This window comes from Aedes albopictus, chromosome 1 (genome assembly GCF_035046485.1).
Source record: "Aedes albopictus strain Foshan chromosome 1, AalbF5, whole genome shotgun sequence".
NCBI lineage: Eukaryota > Metazoa > Arthropoda > Insecta > Diptera > Culicidae > Aedes > Aedes albopictus.
The window spans coordinates 274,342,278-274,362,154 of NC_085136.1; the positions used below are offsets into that span (position 1 = coordinate 274,342,278).

The following is a 19,877-nucleotide window of genomic DNA, read 5'->3' on the forward strand; positions in this document are numbered from 1 at the left end:
GGACTGCTCTGTAGGAGCCATTGCACCTCTTGTCTTGGCTATCTTGATCCTGTAGGCATCACCCCACGGATTCGCATTGGCACTCAGTGAGGCGACCCTCAAAGCAGACCTTTTTTGCTTACCCTTATCTCGGTCTTCAGCGCGATTTAAGCAGCGGCGAACGACACCCGCCGTTCTTCGTGTACGCTGCATCCACTGTCTAGCCCATAGGCAGGCGTGGCGCAGGATCGTAACCGCTTGAGTTCACCAGTAAGCCGGAGGTCTTCCATTTCTAGGATGGACTTGCCTAGGCATCGTCGCATCGCTGGCACGCAGAGCACCGCTACTAGCTCGTCCCCGCTTAAACGGAGTAGATTTCGCTCACGGCGGAGCGCCTTCCTAGATACCTCGTCGTAGAAGTATGATGTCTTTCACCTAGGAGAGTCGTCTCTTCATCTATCCGCTGCCTGCTGTTGTTGTTGTTGATCGCTGTGACGAGTGAAGCCTTCGTCTATTCTCCAGTTGGAACTACTTGTTAGGCCAGGACTACAAAAAGAAACGTCGATACACTGCTCGACAAAATTTTACAAAATTTGGGGCTATGGGATGAGAAAAAAAAGAACAGGGGTTTGAGACCCTGGAAGTATCATACCTAGTGAAATAATTTTTGAAAAATATTGGACCGGGTCTTCACAGTTTAAAACCGAAGTTTGTATGGAGAGCTTGGGGTGTCCAATTGATATGCGCATTAGAAAGTGCCGTGCATATTTTTAAGCGTTTTCGGTATTTGGGTTATTATCGTTATTGTCCAACGCCTAAATATATGCACAGCGCGTTCTAATACACATATCAATTGAACACCCCAAGTTCTCCATACAAGCTTCGGTTTTAAATTTAAACTGTGAAGGCCCGGTCAAATATTTTTCAAAAATTCTTTCACTTTGACACTTCTGGGGGCCCAAACCTGTTCTTTCTTTCTCATCCCATTACAAAATTTAGTGTTGAACGGTGTAATGGACTCCGCTCCGTTCCAACTAAAGGTACTTCTGGTTCCGAAATTAGCCAGATCTACATCTAGCATAGCCAGTAGCAGGACCTGACACCACTTGGTTCGTAAAACGACTTCCCCATTCCACAGCCCAGGCATTGAAGTCACCCGCTATTACCACCAGCCTTCGCCCTGTTAGCACGGTCGTCAAGCAGTCCAACATTTGCTTGAACTGCTCGTTTGACCACCGTGGAGGCACATAATAGCTACAGAAGACCCCGTTTACTTTGGCGACCACGAAGCCCTCGTAAGTAGTAGACACCAACTCCTGAACGGGATATTTACCGGTCCTCCATATCGCCGCCGATTTTCCAAACCCATCCGTTACCCAATTGCCGTTAATGAAGAGAACCCGGTACGAATCCGCTGCGTTACCTGCACTGTGATCTGTCAGCTTGTGGCTAAGGCCGGGCACCAAAGACCTCCCGTTGTTCACGGATTTCCCGGAACAAATTATACACATTAAACCTGTTCACTTTGAAACTTTTTATCTCCGAATCTCCGAGACACACCAAATTATCAAACCACATGCAAAAACAAGTCTTCAATCCAAAATTGAGCCAAATTGATAAAGATTTAAAGGTGTATCAAATCGATTTTGTGTCTTTTTAGCCGTTTTCACAGAAATTTACTCGGAAATTCACAAAATTGCTCCGAAAAGGCGCCGGAGATACCGTTAGGATATAGTTAGAACAATACTCTACAACTTTGCCGAAGACACTACGGTGTTTAAATTGCGTATTTCGAAATTATTCAACAATTTTAGATAAAAAATCACGAAAAAAAAACGATATTTTTACGTTTTTACATATAAAAGTCATGTAATTTTACATTATTTTACGTGACTAACTTAATTAGCTATTACTCCTTTGTGTAACGAACATTTCGTTCATACATCGTTTTTGTGTAGGAATTCGTTTTCGTTGACAATTATCAAAAGTACAGGGGATGGCCAGAATGTTTGGGATAGGCAACTTTTTTTCTCCCACAAAAAAATTCTACATACTGTAACTTTTCATAGAATGCATCAAAAAATCTCAAATTTTGACTGTTTGTCAACCTATTATATGTGCATCATTGGTACAAATTTGGGCTCGATTGATTAATTTTTCGCGAAGTTAGAACCGTTCGGGTGAAACACTATTTTTTAGACATCTAATTTTTGAACTGTCATATCTCGAAAACCAGTGAAGCGAATTGAATGAATTTTTAACGATTATCAACAATATATTGATACTTAATACGACGTTATAAAATGTAATATTTTCTCACGACGAATTAAGTTATACCGGGTTGAAATTTTTACCCATATAGAGGAAAATAAGTCAAATTTACAATACCACACAAAAATTATTAAATGTGTCCTTCCTTCAATCTAAATAGGCTCTAATATATCTGATTAGAGATATTATGCGTTGCGCGAAAATTTGTACGCGCAACCTCCGCCTGTAAGAAAAATCATTTCGGTGTTTTCGGCGCAGTATTCCTTGGCCAATTCGCGCACTTATTGTAGAAGACACCATAACGATTAAACATACCAGCGGAGGTCTATTAGCGATTTTGCACCTTTTTCGCTCACTATTTTCTTGCAACGGGTAATAATTTGAGAACAGAAGTGGAAAATCTTTAAATATCAACACTAAAATTTATTGACATTGATGTAAAAAAATTACATTTTTCAAGAAAAATCCAAAAAGTGTCAATCCATGATAACTTTTTTCAACGTTTAAAAAGTACCTATGTTTTAATAGTTTGTGAAGCATTTACATATTGTTAGTGTACGTTCAAAATTTCATTCAATTCGGTTCACTGGTTTCCGAGATATGACAGCTCAAAAATGAGTTGTCTGAAAAATAGTGTTTTACCCGAACGGTTCTAACTTTGCGAAATATTATTCAATCGAGCCCAAATTTGTACCAATGATGCACATATAATAGGTAGACAAACAGTCAAAATTTGAGATTTTTTGATGCACTCTATGAAAAGTTATAGCATGTTGAACGTTTTTGTGAGAGAAAAAAAAGTTGCCTATCCCAAACATTTTGGCCATCCCCTGTATGTCACGTTGATGCTAAAAATCGTACAGAGTTACCAGCACGAATAAAAACAAAGTTACCCATGATTAAGATGTCATGCCTTCGTATTCTAATGTCTTTCGATTTATGTATCAGAAATGGTGCAGATGATAAGGCTCGAGCCTGCGGATCAGAAGGTCCCAGGTTCAAGCTCAAATACATGATAAACTTTTTTCTTTCTTTCTTTGTAGCTGTTAGGGTGATGAATCTGCCATGACTTACACCGTGTCCAATAAGTTCTCATACAAAATACAAATTTAGAAAATATAATTTTATTTCACATATGTGATTCATATTTTCAAAATGAATACATGTATTGAAGGGCCACATAATACTGATCAAATAAAGCATACGATTTAGAATAACTTTATTTTCTACTAGCTGTCCCGGCAAACGTTGTTTTGCCATTTGTGGCTGTGGTGGTTTGACAACTGTTGGGTTCATTGGACCACGGCACTCTAGATCGGTTTTATTGCGATCGTGTTTATTTTCTTCCCAGTTCATGCAAATTGCGGTAGTTTCACAATTTTTCTACATTTTAGTTCATTTTCGTAACTTTTTTTTGCATATAAACACAGCCACCAAGAATACGAATCTAACCTTGCAAGAGTGATCCTGATCGGTTCAGCCGTTCTTGAGTTTTGTTGCCTCAAAGGAATTTCAAACTCATTTATATATATATAGATTTGTTTTTATAAGCCTAGGGGTACACTTTCGTTTTCTGAAATCCGTTTTCTCTGACACGCAAGAAAAATATCCGAAAAGTTTTTCATTCTACGGTAGCGAAATGGAGTAGCGAGGATAAATTTTGAGTTTGTATCCCAACTTATGTACCAAATGGATATACTAAGGCTAAAAAAACAATACAGTTTTAGTTATGATATGGTAAGAAATTTGCAAGTAAGCTCAACTTGGGCTGATTTTCATGAAAATTACCGTTATATCAAAGATAAACATCATAAAACGAAAATTTTGGACAATATTTACCACAATAGGAATACAAGCATGTTTTTTGAGTGAGAATGGTATGAATCAACCAGATAAGATGCACCCATGCTTCTTTAACACAACAAATCTCATTGAAACAGGTAAATGCACATTTTTGTTTAACTTACGTTTTATTTTGAACAAAATAAAACGGCTCCGTACTTTACCAATACAGCATCTCATATTTTTTCTCTTCTGGTCATAGTTGCTACTAGCAATGCAAAACCTAATTTGATTCAACTTAAAACCATTACTTGTTAAAATGTGACGAAATATCAATGAAATGGCGTGCGTGCCAGCTGAAATGGACTTACGACACATAAGCGATCAGCAGTGAAGGATAAAGGACAGATAGTTCCGAAACATATGCTGTATTTGGTGTATGTTAGTTGGCCTTTCAATAAATAAATTTACTTCGAAAATCCTAATTACAGATGTGAAATGAATTGAATTTGATTTTGTATGAGAACTTATTGGACACGGTGTACACGCAATCTCCCAAATAATAATGATCGGGACCTGCCAATTAAGCCCATTCCAGGACTAGCTAGATATATAGGGTAAGTGTACCAATTATGGCTATAGTACCAATTATTTGCCACAGTAAATTTTCACCCTTTAACGATGTAAATCAACAAGAAAAAATTTTGAACAACAGATCACGTTCACAAAATATAGTTGCACTCATTTAAACTCCACATTTTCCTCAAATCATGATAGAAATAATTTTCCTTAAAATTTCGGCTTCCTTGCACCCTTTTTCGCCATAGTGTACCAGTTATGGCTAATCCCATAAGGAATGCATGCAAATAGTGCGAAAAGGAACCGAAGTTAAAAAAATGTAACCATAACTGGTAAAGGGTTCCTATCATTGGCACGCGCTGTAATCAATACTAAAAGTAGTTTTGGCTCCGTTTCTATATTTTCCCTGTAAAGTATGGAAACTAAGCTGTCTTTTAACTTATTGATGACATTCGTTGGTCTTCTCGTTATTTTTGTATAAATAGCTTTCCTTAGGTAGTGCCATAATTGGTACACGCACCCTAGTTTACTTGTTGACAATAAATCGTGGCGACGAGATACGGTTTTGAAACAAGGCTATGATGCCAAATTGCAATGAGATGCAGTGCGTAGTTTCATTAACTTATAGCTGGATCGAGACGCAAAAAATCCTATTCCAGGACTCGAACCTTGAATCTTCGAATCGACAATCTCATGCTCAACCACCTGCACCAATTTGAAACAACCACCTGCACCAAATTACATGACTTTCACATGAAAAATCGTAAAAATATTGTATTTTTTCGTGATTTTTTAACGAAAATTGTTGAATAACTTTGAAATACGCAATTTAAACACCGTAGTGGCTTCGGCAAAGTTGTAGAGTATTTTTCTAACTATATTTTAACGGTATTCTCGGTATCTTTCCAGAGCAATTTTCTGGATATTGGAGTACATTTTCGTGAAAATGCTCGAAAAAACACAAAATCGATTTGATACACCTCTAAACCTTTACCAATTTGGCTCATTTTTGGACTGAAGCCTTGTTTTTGCATGTGGATTGATAATTTGATGTGACACGGGTAGGTAAAAAAAAGTGAACAGGTCTAATACACATGGGAGGACTCGTGCAGCCTTGTGGCCTTCACCGCCACATTGTCGACACATCTTCTTTCAGGGTCTTTGCAGTCCAATGAATTGTGTTCTGGTTCCGAACACCTGAAGCAAGCCTCCGGTGCTCGTGCAAGGTCAGTTACTATACTGACCAACCCAGCTTGAGCTTCCCTACTTTAGCGGACTTGTTAGCGCCTGCCACAGGTAGCTGTACCAAGGCTACATGTGTCCTTGCCGGGCCCTTCCGTAGCGTAACGTAGTGGCCACATACACCACGCACTGTTGCCGCAGTGCCGTGACGAGCTCTTCTGCGTTACAAACTCTTCACCTCAACACCCTCGCCAAGGACCTCTTCCGCCAGACTTATGTAGACGGCACCCTTGCGTTCCTTGTCGCGCTTGATCTCGAGGATCATTTCACCTGTACGATAGACGTACAGCATCCGCTCGATAACTGACTGCTCTTTAACTGGACTGCTTTTTAACTGGGCGCTCGATAACTGGGGCAAAGTCGAGTTAAAAAGCAGTTATCTGTCAAAAATAAGCGAAATATAACCTCACATTTCGGCCCATATAGCCGAGGCGGTAAACGCACGGATATTCAGCATGACCATGCTGAGGGTGACGGGTTCGATTCCCGGTCGGTCCAGGATCTTTTCGTAAAGGAAATTTCCTTGACTTCCTTGGGCATAGAGTATCTTCGTGCCTGCCACACGATATACACATGCAAAATGGTCATTGGCAGAGGAAGCTCTCAGTTAATAACTGTGGAAGTGCTCATAGAACACTAAGCTGAGAAGCAGGCTTTGTCCCAGTGAGGACGTTACGCCAAGAAGAAGAAGAAGAAGAAGAACCTCACATTTCACAAATCGGTAAACAAAACAAAATATAACAATAGCCTCCGGCTCCGGAAGCTCAGTCCAGTTATCGAGCGGCGCTCGCTTACTGGACTGTCGACAAAGTCCAGTTATCGAGCGGAAGCTGTATTCTGCGCACGTCGGCTCCCAGATTCACGAGTTCTGCATCGCTCCTAATCGCCTTCAAGCCTTCCGATTACTTGGACTGTCCAGTCCAGAGAAGAGAATTGTTAGACAAATTGGGCACAAAACAAGCAACAAAGAAGGCGTGACGATTCTTTTTTTCGCAACTGATAGCAGATAATGTCATGATATCGAAAATTTGTGTTGCAGACAAAACGGAAGCTGAATTTGTGCATATTTTTCAACTCGTGAATAATCGATTATTACTAACCCAAAATTGAAACTGTTTGGAGGTAGATCTTCAACAGCGTGGCAGTGTTTACCGACTCGTGCTGACCCCAATGCAAGGCTTAAAAATCTCTAAACTCGTGGTGTACGATCTTTATCCTATTCTGTTCAAGTTGTGACAAGCGCAACAAACGCAGGGTGCGACATTGTCAATATTGTTACGCGATTGTTGAATTTGGATTCAGCGGTTCAGCTTTGATGACGAGCGCGTCGCCTTTCACTCGCTTGACACCTCCCCTTTAAGTTTTGCTAGGCCTGGTGTCCCAACGGTCCTACACCTGCTGCGGTTTCGTCTTCTTCCGCTATACTTTGGTCCTGTGGACGTCCTCTCCCTTGAACAGTGGTAGCTTGTGATTTCTGAGAGCCAATCAGTGGTCGCAAGTCCCTATTTCTTTCGATTCGGGACGGTATTTTCAGGACGCCTGGCTGGGATTCGACTTGCCGGCTTTACTACCAATCTTCATAATAGATCTAACAACTAGTCGTAGTGACTTAGACACCCAACAAGGAATAAACAAAAACCTTTTTGGTTAGCAGCCTAGGTGACTTGCGGGCGCCGCCTGGTAGCTTTTTACTTGACGGCTATCTCACACGCTTCTGCGATTACTTGTATTACCTGCGAAAGCAAAGGCCTCCGTCTGGGTAGACTTCAGAACCCTTAAGTTCACGGGTTCTGCCGCTTCTGCCACCATCTTAGACTTACGAAGTCTAATAAGGGCCTGCTTGAGGTCCTTGCTAATATTAGACTTCACGGACGCAAAGACGCGGCTCAACATCGAGCAGCTACGTAACGTAGATGTGGCTCAAGATTACGCACATCAGTTAGCAGTGGTCCTACCAACGAAAGAGCAGCTTGGCGCAGCTATATAGCTATATAAGTGTATGCACTTGAAGGTGGCTGGAGGGACGTCCGATCCACCATAGGTAGTACGTCGGCTGCATCACTAGGCTACGCAACTCCGAATCACAGAAACGACTGGTACGACGGCGAATGTGAACAGTTGAAAAATGAGAAGAATGCAGCATGGACGAGAATGTTGTAACACCGTACGAGGGCGAATGAGGTACGTTATCGACATGTGGAGAGTCGACTGTATAAGCTAGGGACAGGACAAAACATTTAAAAATTATGTATTTTCAACTACGGCCAATAAAAACGTCGAAAAATTAGTAAATATGCACTCGTGGATTATATTTTCATTTTTTTGATATTTTGAGTCGAGCTAAATTGTGTCACGTAATTTCATGGAGTTCCATATGGCAATATGCTCTAATTTCTACTAAAGTTATCCGCAAAAGTTGTTTTAAAGTGATCAATTGGACCCCGAATTACGATGCTCTTTCACGCTTTGGTCAACCGTGGACGTAAACCTGACTTCCTCGATGTGCGGCTTTTTCTCCTTTTTGTCCGTTCGACCTTCGTCCAAGGGGAGTCCTCCCCTTAGTACGCCCTACTCTGTGGTTGTTGAGGGCCCAAGAACAATTGCCTTTTCAGGCCCACTCTTCCCAGCTTTCCGGGAAGCCTGGCTGAGGTCCTACTTGCCGGCATTACTTCCGACCTTCACAGATAGCATCCTCCTGGCTGCGTCTGTGAGTCACGAGCAGTCGCATCCGCCACACCTTTTGTACTTCCTGGCAGGAAGTTCCTGCGAAAGCGAAGGCCTCCGTCTGGGTAGACTTCGTAACCTTTACTTTCACCGGCTCCGCCGTTGCTGCAGTCTTCCAAGTCTTACGTGATCCGGCTTGGCATCATCCATCGATTTACGAAGTCGCAACAGTGCCGTTTTCCGGTCCTTACTAATGTTGGACTTCATGGACGCAAAATCGATGATCTTGCGAAGGGGTTAGCCTCGCCACTACCACTACCTCCTGTTGATTATTTTTTTTATTTTGATTGGAATTCATTTTTGAATCCCACGAGTATCACGGGAAAAGAGATCCATCACGCCAGAGCCCAGCATTAACGCGGTAAGGGACGAAATTCTGTGGGGGGTGCCCAGGTAAGTAGACGTTTGATAAATGCAACATGTTTACGTTTCAATTACCGAATGAAATTCGCTAACTGCAACGACTTACAGCCGTCAAACAGTTGTCAAATGCTGTTGGACGCAGCCAGAATGCACTCTAAAACATCGCAATGCAGGTGTAGTGCATCCGAAAAACATCGCAACTCTGTTGAAGTTTTGTTTTTGACAGATAGCGGTGCGATAACTGCAAAATTGTTGCACTTAGCGAACTTGCAGTTATAAAGCATTGCAGTTAAACCGTTTGCACCGAGCGAACGTCTACTGTACCCCACAAGCTCAGTTAAAGATCGAGCATCTTTTTCATGCGAATTTATTTCGCTAATGAGCCATTTTACGAGACGTTTCGGATCAGCTGATCGCTCATTTCATGAATGAAAATTTGACAGGAGGTTGCACCCAAGCCCGTGAGTGTTAATATCAATATCAACACTGTTGTCGTTTCGTAAAATAAACTATAAGGGTGAGGTTCACTTTACGTAGGTAACAAAATAAAAATATATGAAAAAGTAATAAACTTTTGTTCGATACTGTAACACTTTCTCACGACCAGCTAGTACGAACAGTTTCCAGAACAAAACAAACCCACCGAGACAACTATACTCTTTGGAGGCAGCACTCTTGTGATTCGTACGGCGGTGTAAGTATGGTGGTACATATCGATAAATAAGAAAATAAACTACAAATCCACCATACCATTCTCACGCGCGTTAGTCTTCTTGGCATCAGCATCGGGACTACATACATGCTAACCAAATCATTGCGAGTCATTCAGCGCGACATTATACATTCTATAGCGAAGCGATACGCTACCACGAATGTCATTCGTAAATAAATTACTCTCATGTTTTATAAACATGAGCATCTTGTGCATCGTCAATCGAAATAAGGCAGAGCTTACAATGTATGAACCTGAACTGAAAGTGTGACCAAATGAGAAACCTTATTTTGTAACGTAACTTTCTCACCCTACATCTCTTTGCCTATAAATTCTCATCCTACGCACTACTCTAAATACAACAGAACACTTAGTGCAAGTGCAACATTGTAGGCAGGTTTATGTCTGTGTTCATAGACAGTAGGAAAAATAAATGAACTGTCTGCCCTGCGTCATTCGCCATGTCTCCTAAACGCATGTGATCAGCTACCATCAGCAGCTCAGCTGTGAGTTCAGTCTGCATTTCTAGACATTACACTCTGGACGGCCACGCGGTGAAGGTGTGCGTGGAAGTGTTAGGTATTAACAAACCATTCATGAACATAGCGAACCCTGACCCGAATAATAGAACATTACAACTAGAGACAATATTTTGTCATTAGAATGGAACAGATCACTGTACAGTATATAAGACTACTATAACGAGTGTAAATCTCAAGTTCTGCCCTTTTGGAGTAGTTTGGCAGGTATGGAATACCCAGAATGAATTTTCCATTTCCATTGGGATCGTTGAGTAAAGTTGGATATGTGTTTTAAAACTTCATAGCGAGAGTAACTATTGTAACACCTATAACCTAGGTACAAGGACTAAACTGCATGTCAGTTTGGACGACCTTGAATATCCCAAAAACAGATAACTATTATGGGCTTCGTGGCCGTGCGATTAGCAGTGGCAGTCGTCTAGGCGTATCGTAAGCCTCGGAGTGTGGGTTCGATTCCCGCTGCAGTCGGTGGAAACTTTTTGTCAAACGAAAAACTCATCACTGGGCCACTGGGTGTTCTGTGTGTTGTCCGTGGTCTAGTGTAAGTAATGTGTTCAGCCTGTGCAGCATCTGGCTGAAGACGATGTGAATCGTCTATTAGTTTTCAAGTAGGTCCAGTAACCTTAGTTGATTACGTAACGTAACTCTGTATAGCGGATATAACAGTTCATGCTAGTTTTGTTCTCGATTTGCCATCCACTACAACTCGGGAAATTGACAGTGTCCTACGTGAATGTGGTAGAAAAACCCATAGCTGTGGTTAGCCGGCTAAAACGCACCAGCAGCGAAAGAGGAACGAGAAAATATCAATCATGCTGATTCATCAGACACAATAAATGGCAACGAAACTTCGCGTCGGTCCACTATAGACTAACACACTGCTTCGGCAGAGAGGACGTCGGTCACTGCGCTGCTGTCTCGAATGGTGAGTGCAAGAAACGTGGCCGGTCTTTAACGTTCCTCAAGGTCCCAGAAAGGTGGAACGTTTCACACTATGTGGGTACATACATTTGGAAAGTATAGTCGTATAGTGTTTGATAAGGGATTTCGGTATCTAAAGCTTTTATTTCTTACAATGAGTATAACAACAACAACATTATTACAGTTCAACATGTGGAATGACTTCATTCCCAAATGCGAAACGCAATAACTTTAACTGCAGGCCAAATTCTGAATCATTTTCACACCTACCCCACGAAGGTTTCTGTGGCGCGCACCGGATCGGATCGGTGACGTATGTACATATCGAAACAGTGGTAGACGAGTGATAATTATTAATCTGAAATAGTTCGTGACGAAACTCTGCTGGTGCTGGGTTAATAAATGACCATAAGTTTCTTTTTGCAAATTCGCTAATCATGCGGGTTTAGCAAATTTTCTAGATTGATTTTCCCGAATTCATAGGAAACACCTAACTAATCAAAATTAATATTTTTTGGCGGGATCCTTCAAGTTTACAAAGGCGCCTTGCTGTCTACATTCACCGTACAACTGTTGCGAATACAGTAGACGTTCGATAAATGCAACATGTTTATGTTTCAGTTACCGAATGAAATTCGCTAACTGCAACGACTGACAGCCGTCAAACAGTTGTCAAATGCTGTTGGACGCAGCCAGAATGCACTCAAAAACATCGCAACGCAGCTGTAGTGCATCCGAAAAACATCGCAACTCTGTTGACGTTTTGTTTTTGACAGATAGCGGTGCGATAACTGCAAAATTGTTGCACTTAGCGAACTTGCAGTTAAAAAGCATTGCAGTTAAACCGTTTGTACCGAGCGAACGTCTACTGTAGTACCAAATACAGGGTAACTTGTATATAGTGTCACAGACCTCATTTGCAGTTAAATTATATGACAAGATACTCTGTCCGTCATAAGTACGGACTCGCTTGAAGAAGTATCTCAACACTCTGTTTAATATTGCATCATCCTCTAAAAAGTTTACCATCACTTGAAAATAGCTAAATTTATTCTGCTGTACATTATGTATCTCGAAATCCTGATAACCTGTAAAGGCACAGTCTTCAGCAAAGTTGTTCAGAAGATCAATAGCATTCAGAGTGCATGAAGTTTGATTCACGATAATGCCGCTAGGTTACACTAGTGAGCATGTAAAATTAGCATTTATTACTAGTTTTATCTCGCGATCTCGAATGGAAGCAGTTGGTTCGTAGTTTTACCGCTAGGTGATGCCAAAGGGTATTGAAAAAATGAGTTTTTTTCTCTATCTCGTGGTGTTGACCAGAGAGAAAGTTTGAGTCTTCGGCAAAGTTAATTCAAAATCCATTTGTATTATCCGGAAGGCGAACAGTTTAGTTCAAAATTGTGCCGCTAACGCCAGGGGGGAGCGAAAGACAAAATCTCCGTACACGCTAAGATCAGTTTACCTATTTTTCTAAAATATGGTGTTCCCGATCGTCAGAACAAACACCGTTCTTTTAGTTGCAGACTTAGCAGCTACAAAGCTGTAATTTTATTTAATCAAATTCAGTCGAGTTTGGTGGGTTGTCAGTTATCAGTTAACAGTAAATACTTACAATTTCGGTATTTTTCGGTCACTTTTCTGGTGTGTCGGTAACCGGGAATAACGTGGACAGTACAATCTACAGAAATTACATTATTGTTTCATTTCAGGTTATGAACTACGGACATGAGAATAATTCTGACTTCTGTACCAAACGTACCTTGACTAACTGGATTTTTTTCCTTACTGTGCGGTGCTGACTTTGTCCGAAACTACTGTAATTTTACTGACTATAACAGAATAAATTCATTATAACAATGGAAACAAATAGTTCACCAAACTCACTTTTAACTATCGAAATAATCCACTGAATTCACTTGTTTGCCAAAAACGCTGCCTAATTGTGTACTAGCGAAATCTAAACGAATCTGTCTGTCTTTGTTCTATCAGCTGCTGTCTGATCTGTTAGTCCACTCGGCGACAGCCGCTCAGTTACGAGGGAACGGACGGTGGTTTCACCATCGTTTCGCGGTCAACAGTGTTGCCGGTAACATTCCCCGCCCCGTGAACCACTTCCGTTTCCGGTGCGACTCCATCCGCCTTCTTATCGTTGCTCGCCACATCCAGGACTGCCAGCTTCACTGCCGGCCTGGCGAAGACTCCTCGAGCTGTCTGTACTACTGCACGTCGAACTTGGCCTGATTTGTCCGGAAAGACCTCCAGAATCCTTCCTCTTTCCCAACTGTTTCGTGTCTGTTCATCTACTATCACGACTAGATCACCAGGCTCCAAAGGTTTCACGTTCTCGAACCACTTCGTCCTCCTTGTTAACATCGGCAAATACTCCAACACCCATCTGCGCCAGAATTCGTCAACGATGTTCCTAGCGACTGACCAGCTGTCTCGAAGACTGACTGACTGATCGACTGTAGGCTGCTTTATGCCGCTCGAACCGTACAGCAAGAAGTGATTCGGAGTGAGCGCTTCTTGATCGGCTGCTTCTAAGGGAACGTAGGTCAGTGGACGACTGTTAACGATCCCCTCTGCTTCCAGCATTATGGTTTCGAGCACCTCGTCACTCGGATGATGCGGACTGTCGGATATTGCTGCCATTGCTACTTTTACAGACTTCACCATCCGCTCCCACGGTCCTCCCATGTGCGGAGCTGCAGGAACGTTGAAGTGCCACTGCGTACGGGCGTTAGTAAACGTAGCCGCACAATCCTCGTTGATGGTTCTAATCCTCTGGATCTCCTCTGACAACTGACGACTGGCTCCCACAAAGTTGGTACCGTTGTCCGAGAATACTTGCAGCGGAGCTCCTCGCCGATTAACGAAACGCCTGAACGCCATTACGCAAGACTTCGTTGACAGACTGTGTGCTAGCTCCAGATGAACTGCTCGAACTGTGAGGCACGTGAACAAACAGATCCACTGCTTCACAATACTGCGACCGACTTTCACTTCGAAATGACCCAGGTAGTCAACGCCGACGTACGTAAACGGACGAATGAAGGGAGTCAAACGAACCTTCGGAAGCGGTCCCATGATCGGTGGAACTGGTGCTGCTTTCTTAATCTTGCAGTACTGACAGCTACGACATACGCTCCGCACTACTGTTCGCATCCTCGGAATGTAGAACCGTTGCCTCAATTCGTTGCACACTGTCTCGGTGTTCGCGTGCAGGAACTGCTGGTGGAAGCTGAGCACAACGAGGTATGTGATCCGATGACTTCTCGGCAACACGACTGGGTGCTTCGCTTCGTATGAAATCGATGGAGCTTGTTCGATTCTGCCGCCAACCCGTAGAACTCCTTTTTCGTCCAGGAATGGAAACAGCGCACGAATTGAACTGTCTTTTGTCACACTTTGTCCTTCTTCCAACAGCTGAACTTCTTCCGGATACGCCTGTGCTTGCGCCTGTCGCCAAAGTGTTTCTTCAGCTTTCGCAAATTCACTCTGGCTCAGTACTTTAAGCGATCTTGTCCCGCTCGTTGAATGCTTCCATACTGCTACAGCTCGGTGAACATATGCTGTCGCACGTAGCAGTCGGTTCCAGTTGGAAAATCGTTCAATATCTATCACTTCCACTACTGTTCGGTGTACTGCAACGAGGCGAATTTCTTCGGTGGTCGCATATGCTTCCGCTGTATCTCCTGGCCGTTCCGTAGGCCACTGACTTTCCGGATCTTGCAGAAATGCTGGACCCTGGTACCAACGGCAACCCGGGTCGAATGAAGGCCCCCTATTCCATTTTGTGGCATCGTCCGCTACATTTTCGCGAGAAGGAACGTAGCGCCATTCATCCACACTAGTCAGCGACAGGATTTCACCAACACGGAAAGACACGAACTGATGATACCGACGACTATCGGAGCGAAGCCAAGCAAGAACTGTTGCTGAATCTGACCACAGGAAACGCCTCTGAATGTTGATGGTTAGGGCCGAACAGATGTTTTGTAGTAAACGGGAACCCATCATGGCAGCCTGTAATTCCAAACGTGGAATAGAAAGTGCTCGAAGAGGCGCAACTTTAGTTTTTGCTGCGATCAGCGAACACTGACTTTCTCCATCTACTGTGATTCTAAGGTAGGCCACACACGCACAGGCGGACACGCTAGCATCTGTGAACACATGGACCTGAATATCGCTGACTTGCTGTGGGCAGAAATCTTTGAAGAAGCAGCGCGGAACGTTTACTTCTTTGATCTGCTGATACTGCTCCATCCACCTTGTCCAAAGTTCGCGTGGTTGCTCCGCAATAGGCTCGTCCCAGTTTGTACCTGTCCGCCAAATCTCCTGCATCAGAATCTTCCCTTGGACGAAGTGTGCGATGAATCCCAAGGGATCGTAGAGCTTCATCACAATACGCAGGACCTGGCGCTTCGTTGGTATCGCCCAATCGGCACCTAGAACTTCCTCCAATCCCTGGCTATTAAATGTGAAGGCATCTTCCGACGGAATCCATGTGACGCCCAGAACACGTTCGTATGTTCGGTCTTTGTCTACTGGCAGTGGTTTACTGATCGCTGTACTCGTCTCTCCTAGTCGGTCTAGCACTTCCTGCTCGTTGGACAGTATCTTCCCAAACTGGAAACCGGCTGCTGCATGGATATCTTGCATTTGCTGTACCAACTGTACTGCTTCTTCCACCGAGTTGACGCTGTCGAGGAAGTCATCCACGTAGTGGTTCTTGGTAACTGCTTCCACTGCTCTGGGGTACTGCTCGCTGTAGTCAGAAGCATTCCAGTTCTTCACAAACTGCGCTGTACATGGCGAGCTGGTTGCACCGAACATCGCCACGTTGATTACGTAAACTTGTACTTCTTCCTCCGGACTACTTCTCCAAAGAAAGCACTGCGACCATCTGTCTTCATCACGGATGAGGATTCGGAGGAACATTTCCCGAATGTCGGAGCACACGGCGACTTTCCCCTGTCTGAATCGCAATAGAACGTTTACTAGCGGTACGAGAAGATCCGGACCCTTCAGCAGCATATCGTTGAAACAGACTCCATAAGCTTTTGCGGCCGCATCCCAAACCATGCGAATCTTGCCTGGCTTCTTGGGATTGATCACTACTCCCAGCGGTAGATACCAGACACGGCGGGAATCTAGACTGTCGACTTCTTGCTTTGATGCTTTACTGATGTACTGCTTTTGTTCGAAGCTGTTGATCTGCTCGTTCACTCTCTGTCGAAGTTCCGAATCTCTGGACAGACGCTTCTCCAACCCCAGGAGTCTGTTCATCGCCATCTTGTAGCTCTCGGGAAAGTGGATAGTGTCCTTTCGCCACAGCAAACCAGACTCGATTCTAGATCCTCGGCGGACTGTAGTTGCCTCCAAAATGCTGCGCGCTCGTTGATCTTAGTCGGACTCAAGATGCTTCGTGACCACAGCTTCTTCAACTGCGAAAAACTTCTTCATCGAGTCGTACAGATCACTGTTACTCATCTCCTGACCGACGTGCAGATTCAGCTGTTCCACGGATCCTTCACTTCCAGAATTTCTTCCGTAGACGCACCAGCCGAGACGAGTTTTCGTTGCGACTGGATCGCTTCTCCCGCCTTCGCGAAGCTTCAGACTGGTAAGGAGATGAACGTGCTCGATGCCGATGATCATTCTGGGTTTCGCATTCACATAACTGCTGATGGGAAGACCTTGTAGATGTGGATAGGATCCTGACAGATCGGAATAGTTCAACGTTTGACTGGGAAGTCCTAGCTCACGCACCGTCCGTACGTTGCTCAACTGGAAGGTATTTTGTTTCCCAGCTCCGGAAATCTCCACGTTGACCCTTTTGGAGCTCTTCTCTTGTCTGCCAATCTTCCCTGTCCATCCTAACCAAAGGTTATCCGGCTCTCCGTCAATCCCCAACTGAACTGCAACTGCTTCTTCCAGTAACGTAGACGATGATCCGTCGTCCAGAAACGCGTAGATTTCTACCTGTTTCCCGTCTCCGAAAATCGTGACTGGCAGATAACGGAAGAGAGAAAACGACTTCGTGTGGTGGTAGTTGTGCTGCACCGCTTCTGTTGGCTTCGTTGTCTCAGCGGATTCGCCTCGGCTAAGCTGGTTACTATGCAGCAGCATGTGATGACGAAAACGACAGCCATCCACGCCACACTCCTTTTTCGAGTGGCATGGCCATTTCCGATGCGGAACTAAACACAGACGGCACAGTTTCTTCTGACGCATTGCTTTCCACCTCGCTCCAATATCCAAAGACTTGAAACTGGAACAGTTCAGGATCTGATGATTGTCCTTTCCGCAATACGAGCAGGCCTTTGACACAGACCTTTCTGTTGACGTGTCCTTTTCCTTCCTGGCTGCATCGGACGATTCGTTAGCGTGAGTGAACAGCTTCTCCCTTGGCTTCGGCTTCTCCGCGCGAACTTGTTCATGCTGGTTCTGTGCGCAGTCCACGTCGATAGTGAGCTCCGACGCTAAGTTCACAAGGCCTGCCATGAAACCGTTGAATGTCGCCAGGTTAACATAAGCAACGCCTTGCTTGTAGGTTCCCCACTGCATCTTGAGAGATGTGGGCAACTTATCGACCAACTCCTGAAGCAGCATTGGGTTTGCCAAATGTGCTTGCTGATCGGCCAAGATAATGTGGTCGACCAAGTTCTGAATGGCCAAACCATAAGCCACAATCGAACTCAGGTTCTCCGCTTTGGGGGCTGGCACGTTCCTCACTTTCTTCAGAAGCGAACTGATCAGAATTTCCGCTCGCCCGTAGAGTTTGTGGAGCGTTTCAATCACATACGGAACTGACGCTGGTAACAGCAGGCGACTTCGTACGGCTTCCAATGCAGAACCTCCCAAACTTCGCTGTAGACGGGCCAAATTCTCTGCATCGGTATATCCGCATACCTCCGTAGTGTTCTTGAAGGAACTGTAGAAGATAGGCTACTCCTGGGGATCGCCATTGAACTTGGGCAACTCACGGGGCATTACCTGTCGCGCCGCAAGTTGGGCACTAGTTGGTCCCACTGCAGGACTCGATTGAGTTGCATTCGGCAATCCGGCTCCAGCCGATGATGGTCCAAAGGCATTCATTATTGGAGAGGTCGACGAATAACCTAAGGGTGCATTCCCGTGGAGAACTGCTGAACTATGCGGAACTTCTGGATGTGGAACACTACCGAAATAGCTTTGCGATGAATTCACTCGAACGAAATCTCCAGAAGCTACTGCATTCGTTGGTGCTAGATGCGCCATTGGAGCGGCCGTGTAGTACCGTCTACCCCCGTTGGTTTGAACGACACCTCATGCAAACCAACGGGGTTCATTTTTAATTTGAACTTCTAGTAACCCTGTGGGAATCGAAAAACACACTGATGGTAACACTTTTTGCTGTTTTGTTTTGATTCTGCGTTCCGTCTCACCCCGTTCCATGAGCAGGATGACGTTTGAACCATTTTTAGTTTGAACGATGTGCAGATCAGCGGGGGTCAAATTAAAAAGTGTTCAGATTAGATGCGGTCAAACCAACGAGGGTAGACGGTACGGATGACCTCCGTAAACTGTTGACATCAGACCGCTGGAACCAACACAGGATTGCGATGCTGTACATGGAGCTGAGGACACTACTGTATCCCGTGCAGCGAAAGTGACTGTGGGTAACGTCACCGCCACAGAATTGGTGTTTCCGACTCGAATATCCAACAATCTCGGAAGAATTGCGCTGATATCTGACGAAGCTACTGGTCGTTGCGGAACTGAAGAAACGAAAGGTTCCGCTGCTGATGCCGGAACAGACGACACCATGGAAACTCCTTGCCCAGATAACAGCTGTTCATAGGATTTCGCCAGCGTTGGAACATTTCCAATGGTTCCCGAAGCAGGAAGTGGATTCACGTTCGACGGAACAGAAAACTGCGACGAACTATTCGGCAATGAAACTACTGGTAATTGCGACTCTCTAGTCACAACGGCCGGCTGAACTGATTCACTAACTGTATGAACCGGCAGGGCAGCTTGATCTCCAGACGACGACGGCTTCGATTGTCCAAATTCGTCCACCACAGCTCCCTTCAACCACTTCTCCAACTGGTCTCGTTTACTTTTCACGCTTACTCCGGTTCGTCGACTTTTTCCGCTGACTCCACTTCGCTTACTAGATGCATCCTTTTCGTCCGCTATCTGCATCAACAGAGTGTACCGCTGCTTCAAATATTCCTGCTCGTCATCCAGCTGCTTCAATTTCGCTGCTTCTTCCATTTGCAGCTTCTTCAGTCGGGCTTCTTCTTCTTTTTGTTTCATCTGCAGCTCTTCCTCTGCCCGCAACTTACTCAGCTTACGTTGCTCCTCTAGATGCTGCAGGCTGAGCTGCAATCGTTGAGATGCACGACTACTACTTTTACTCACTGACGATTCATTAAACGACACTCCCGATTTTGATGTTACATCGGTGCCGTCCCAATCGGCTAGACAGTCACCGCACTTCCAGCTCTTATCCGCGATTGACTGATTCACACCCGCGCACTGAAAATGTACCCACGATTCGCACACATCGCAACAGACCCAATTATCATCTCCCAGTATTTGATTGCATTTTTTGCATGGGTTATCAATTCCCCCCGTGTTGGTAACATTTTTGCTCTTTTTCGGCATAATTTGATCTAATTGCCCTAGCTCAAGTGTCTACCAAACAAGCTTCCTAAATTGCCAAACTGCACGGGCCACTACTGTGGTGCGGGATCCGAGATGGT

General features: G+C 44.3%; 2 protein-coding genes across 3 annotated transcripts in view; both read right to left on the reverse strand.

The window, feature by feature from the left end:
- The window catches only part of LOC109398214 (kelch-like ECH-associated protein 1B), a 75,741-nt gene that overhangs the window by 44,145 nt on the left and 11,719 nt on the right, over window positions 1-19,877 (reverse strand). The gene's annotated exons all lie outside the window — the stretch shown is intronic.
- On the reverse strand, window positions 2,478-16,472 carry LOC134285631 (uncharacterized). 2 transcript variants are annotated; one of them, XM_062846787.1, is made up of 2 exons: window positions 6,562-16,472; window positions 2,478-6,258 (listed from the first exon to the last, which is right to left on the reverse strand). In XM_062846787.1, the coding sequence occupies exon 1, from the start codon at window positions 16,414-16,416 to the stop codon at window positions 13,153-13,155; it is 3,264 nt and encodes a 1,087-aa protein (XP_062702771.1). In that variant the 5' UTR covers window positions 16,417-16,472; the 3' UTR covers window positions 2,478-6,258; window positions 6,562-13,152. The 2 variants fall into 2 exon arrangements, with proteins under 2 accessions (XP_062702771.1, XP_062702770.1); XM_062846786.1 differs by having other exon boundaries at window positions 6,557-16,472.

Bases quoted from the DNA above. Each gene is read 5' to 3' on its own strand.
- LOC134285631 (XM_062846787.1), bottom strand. From the start codon at position 16,416: ATGGCGATGAACAGACTCCTGGGGTTGGAGAAGCGTCTGTCCAGAGAT.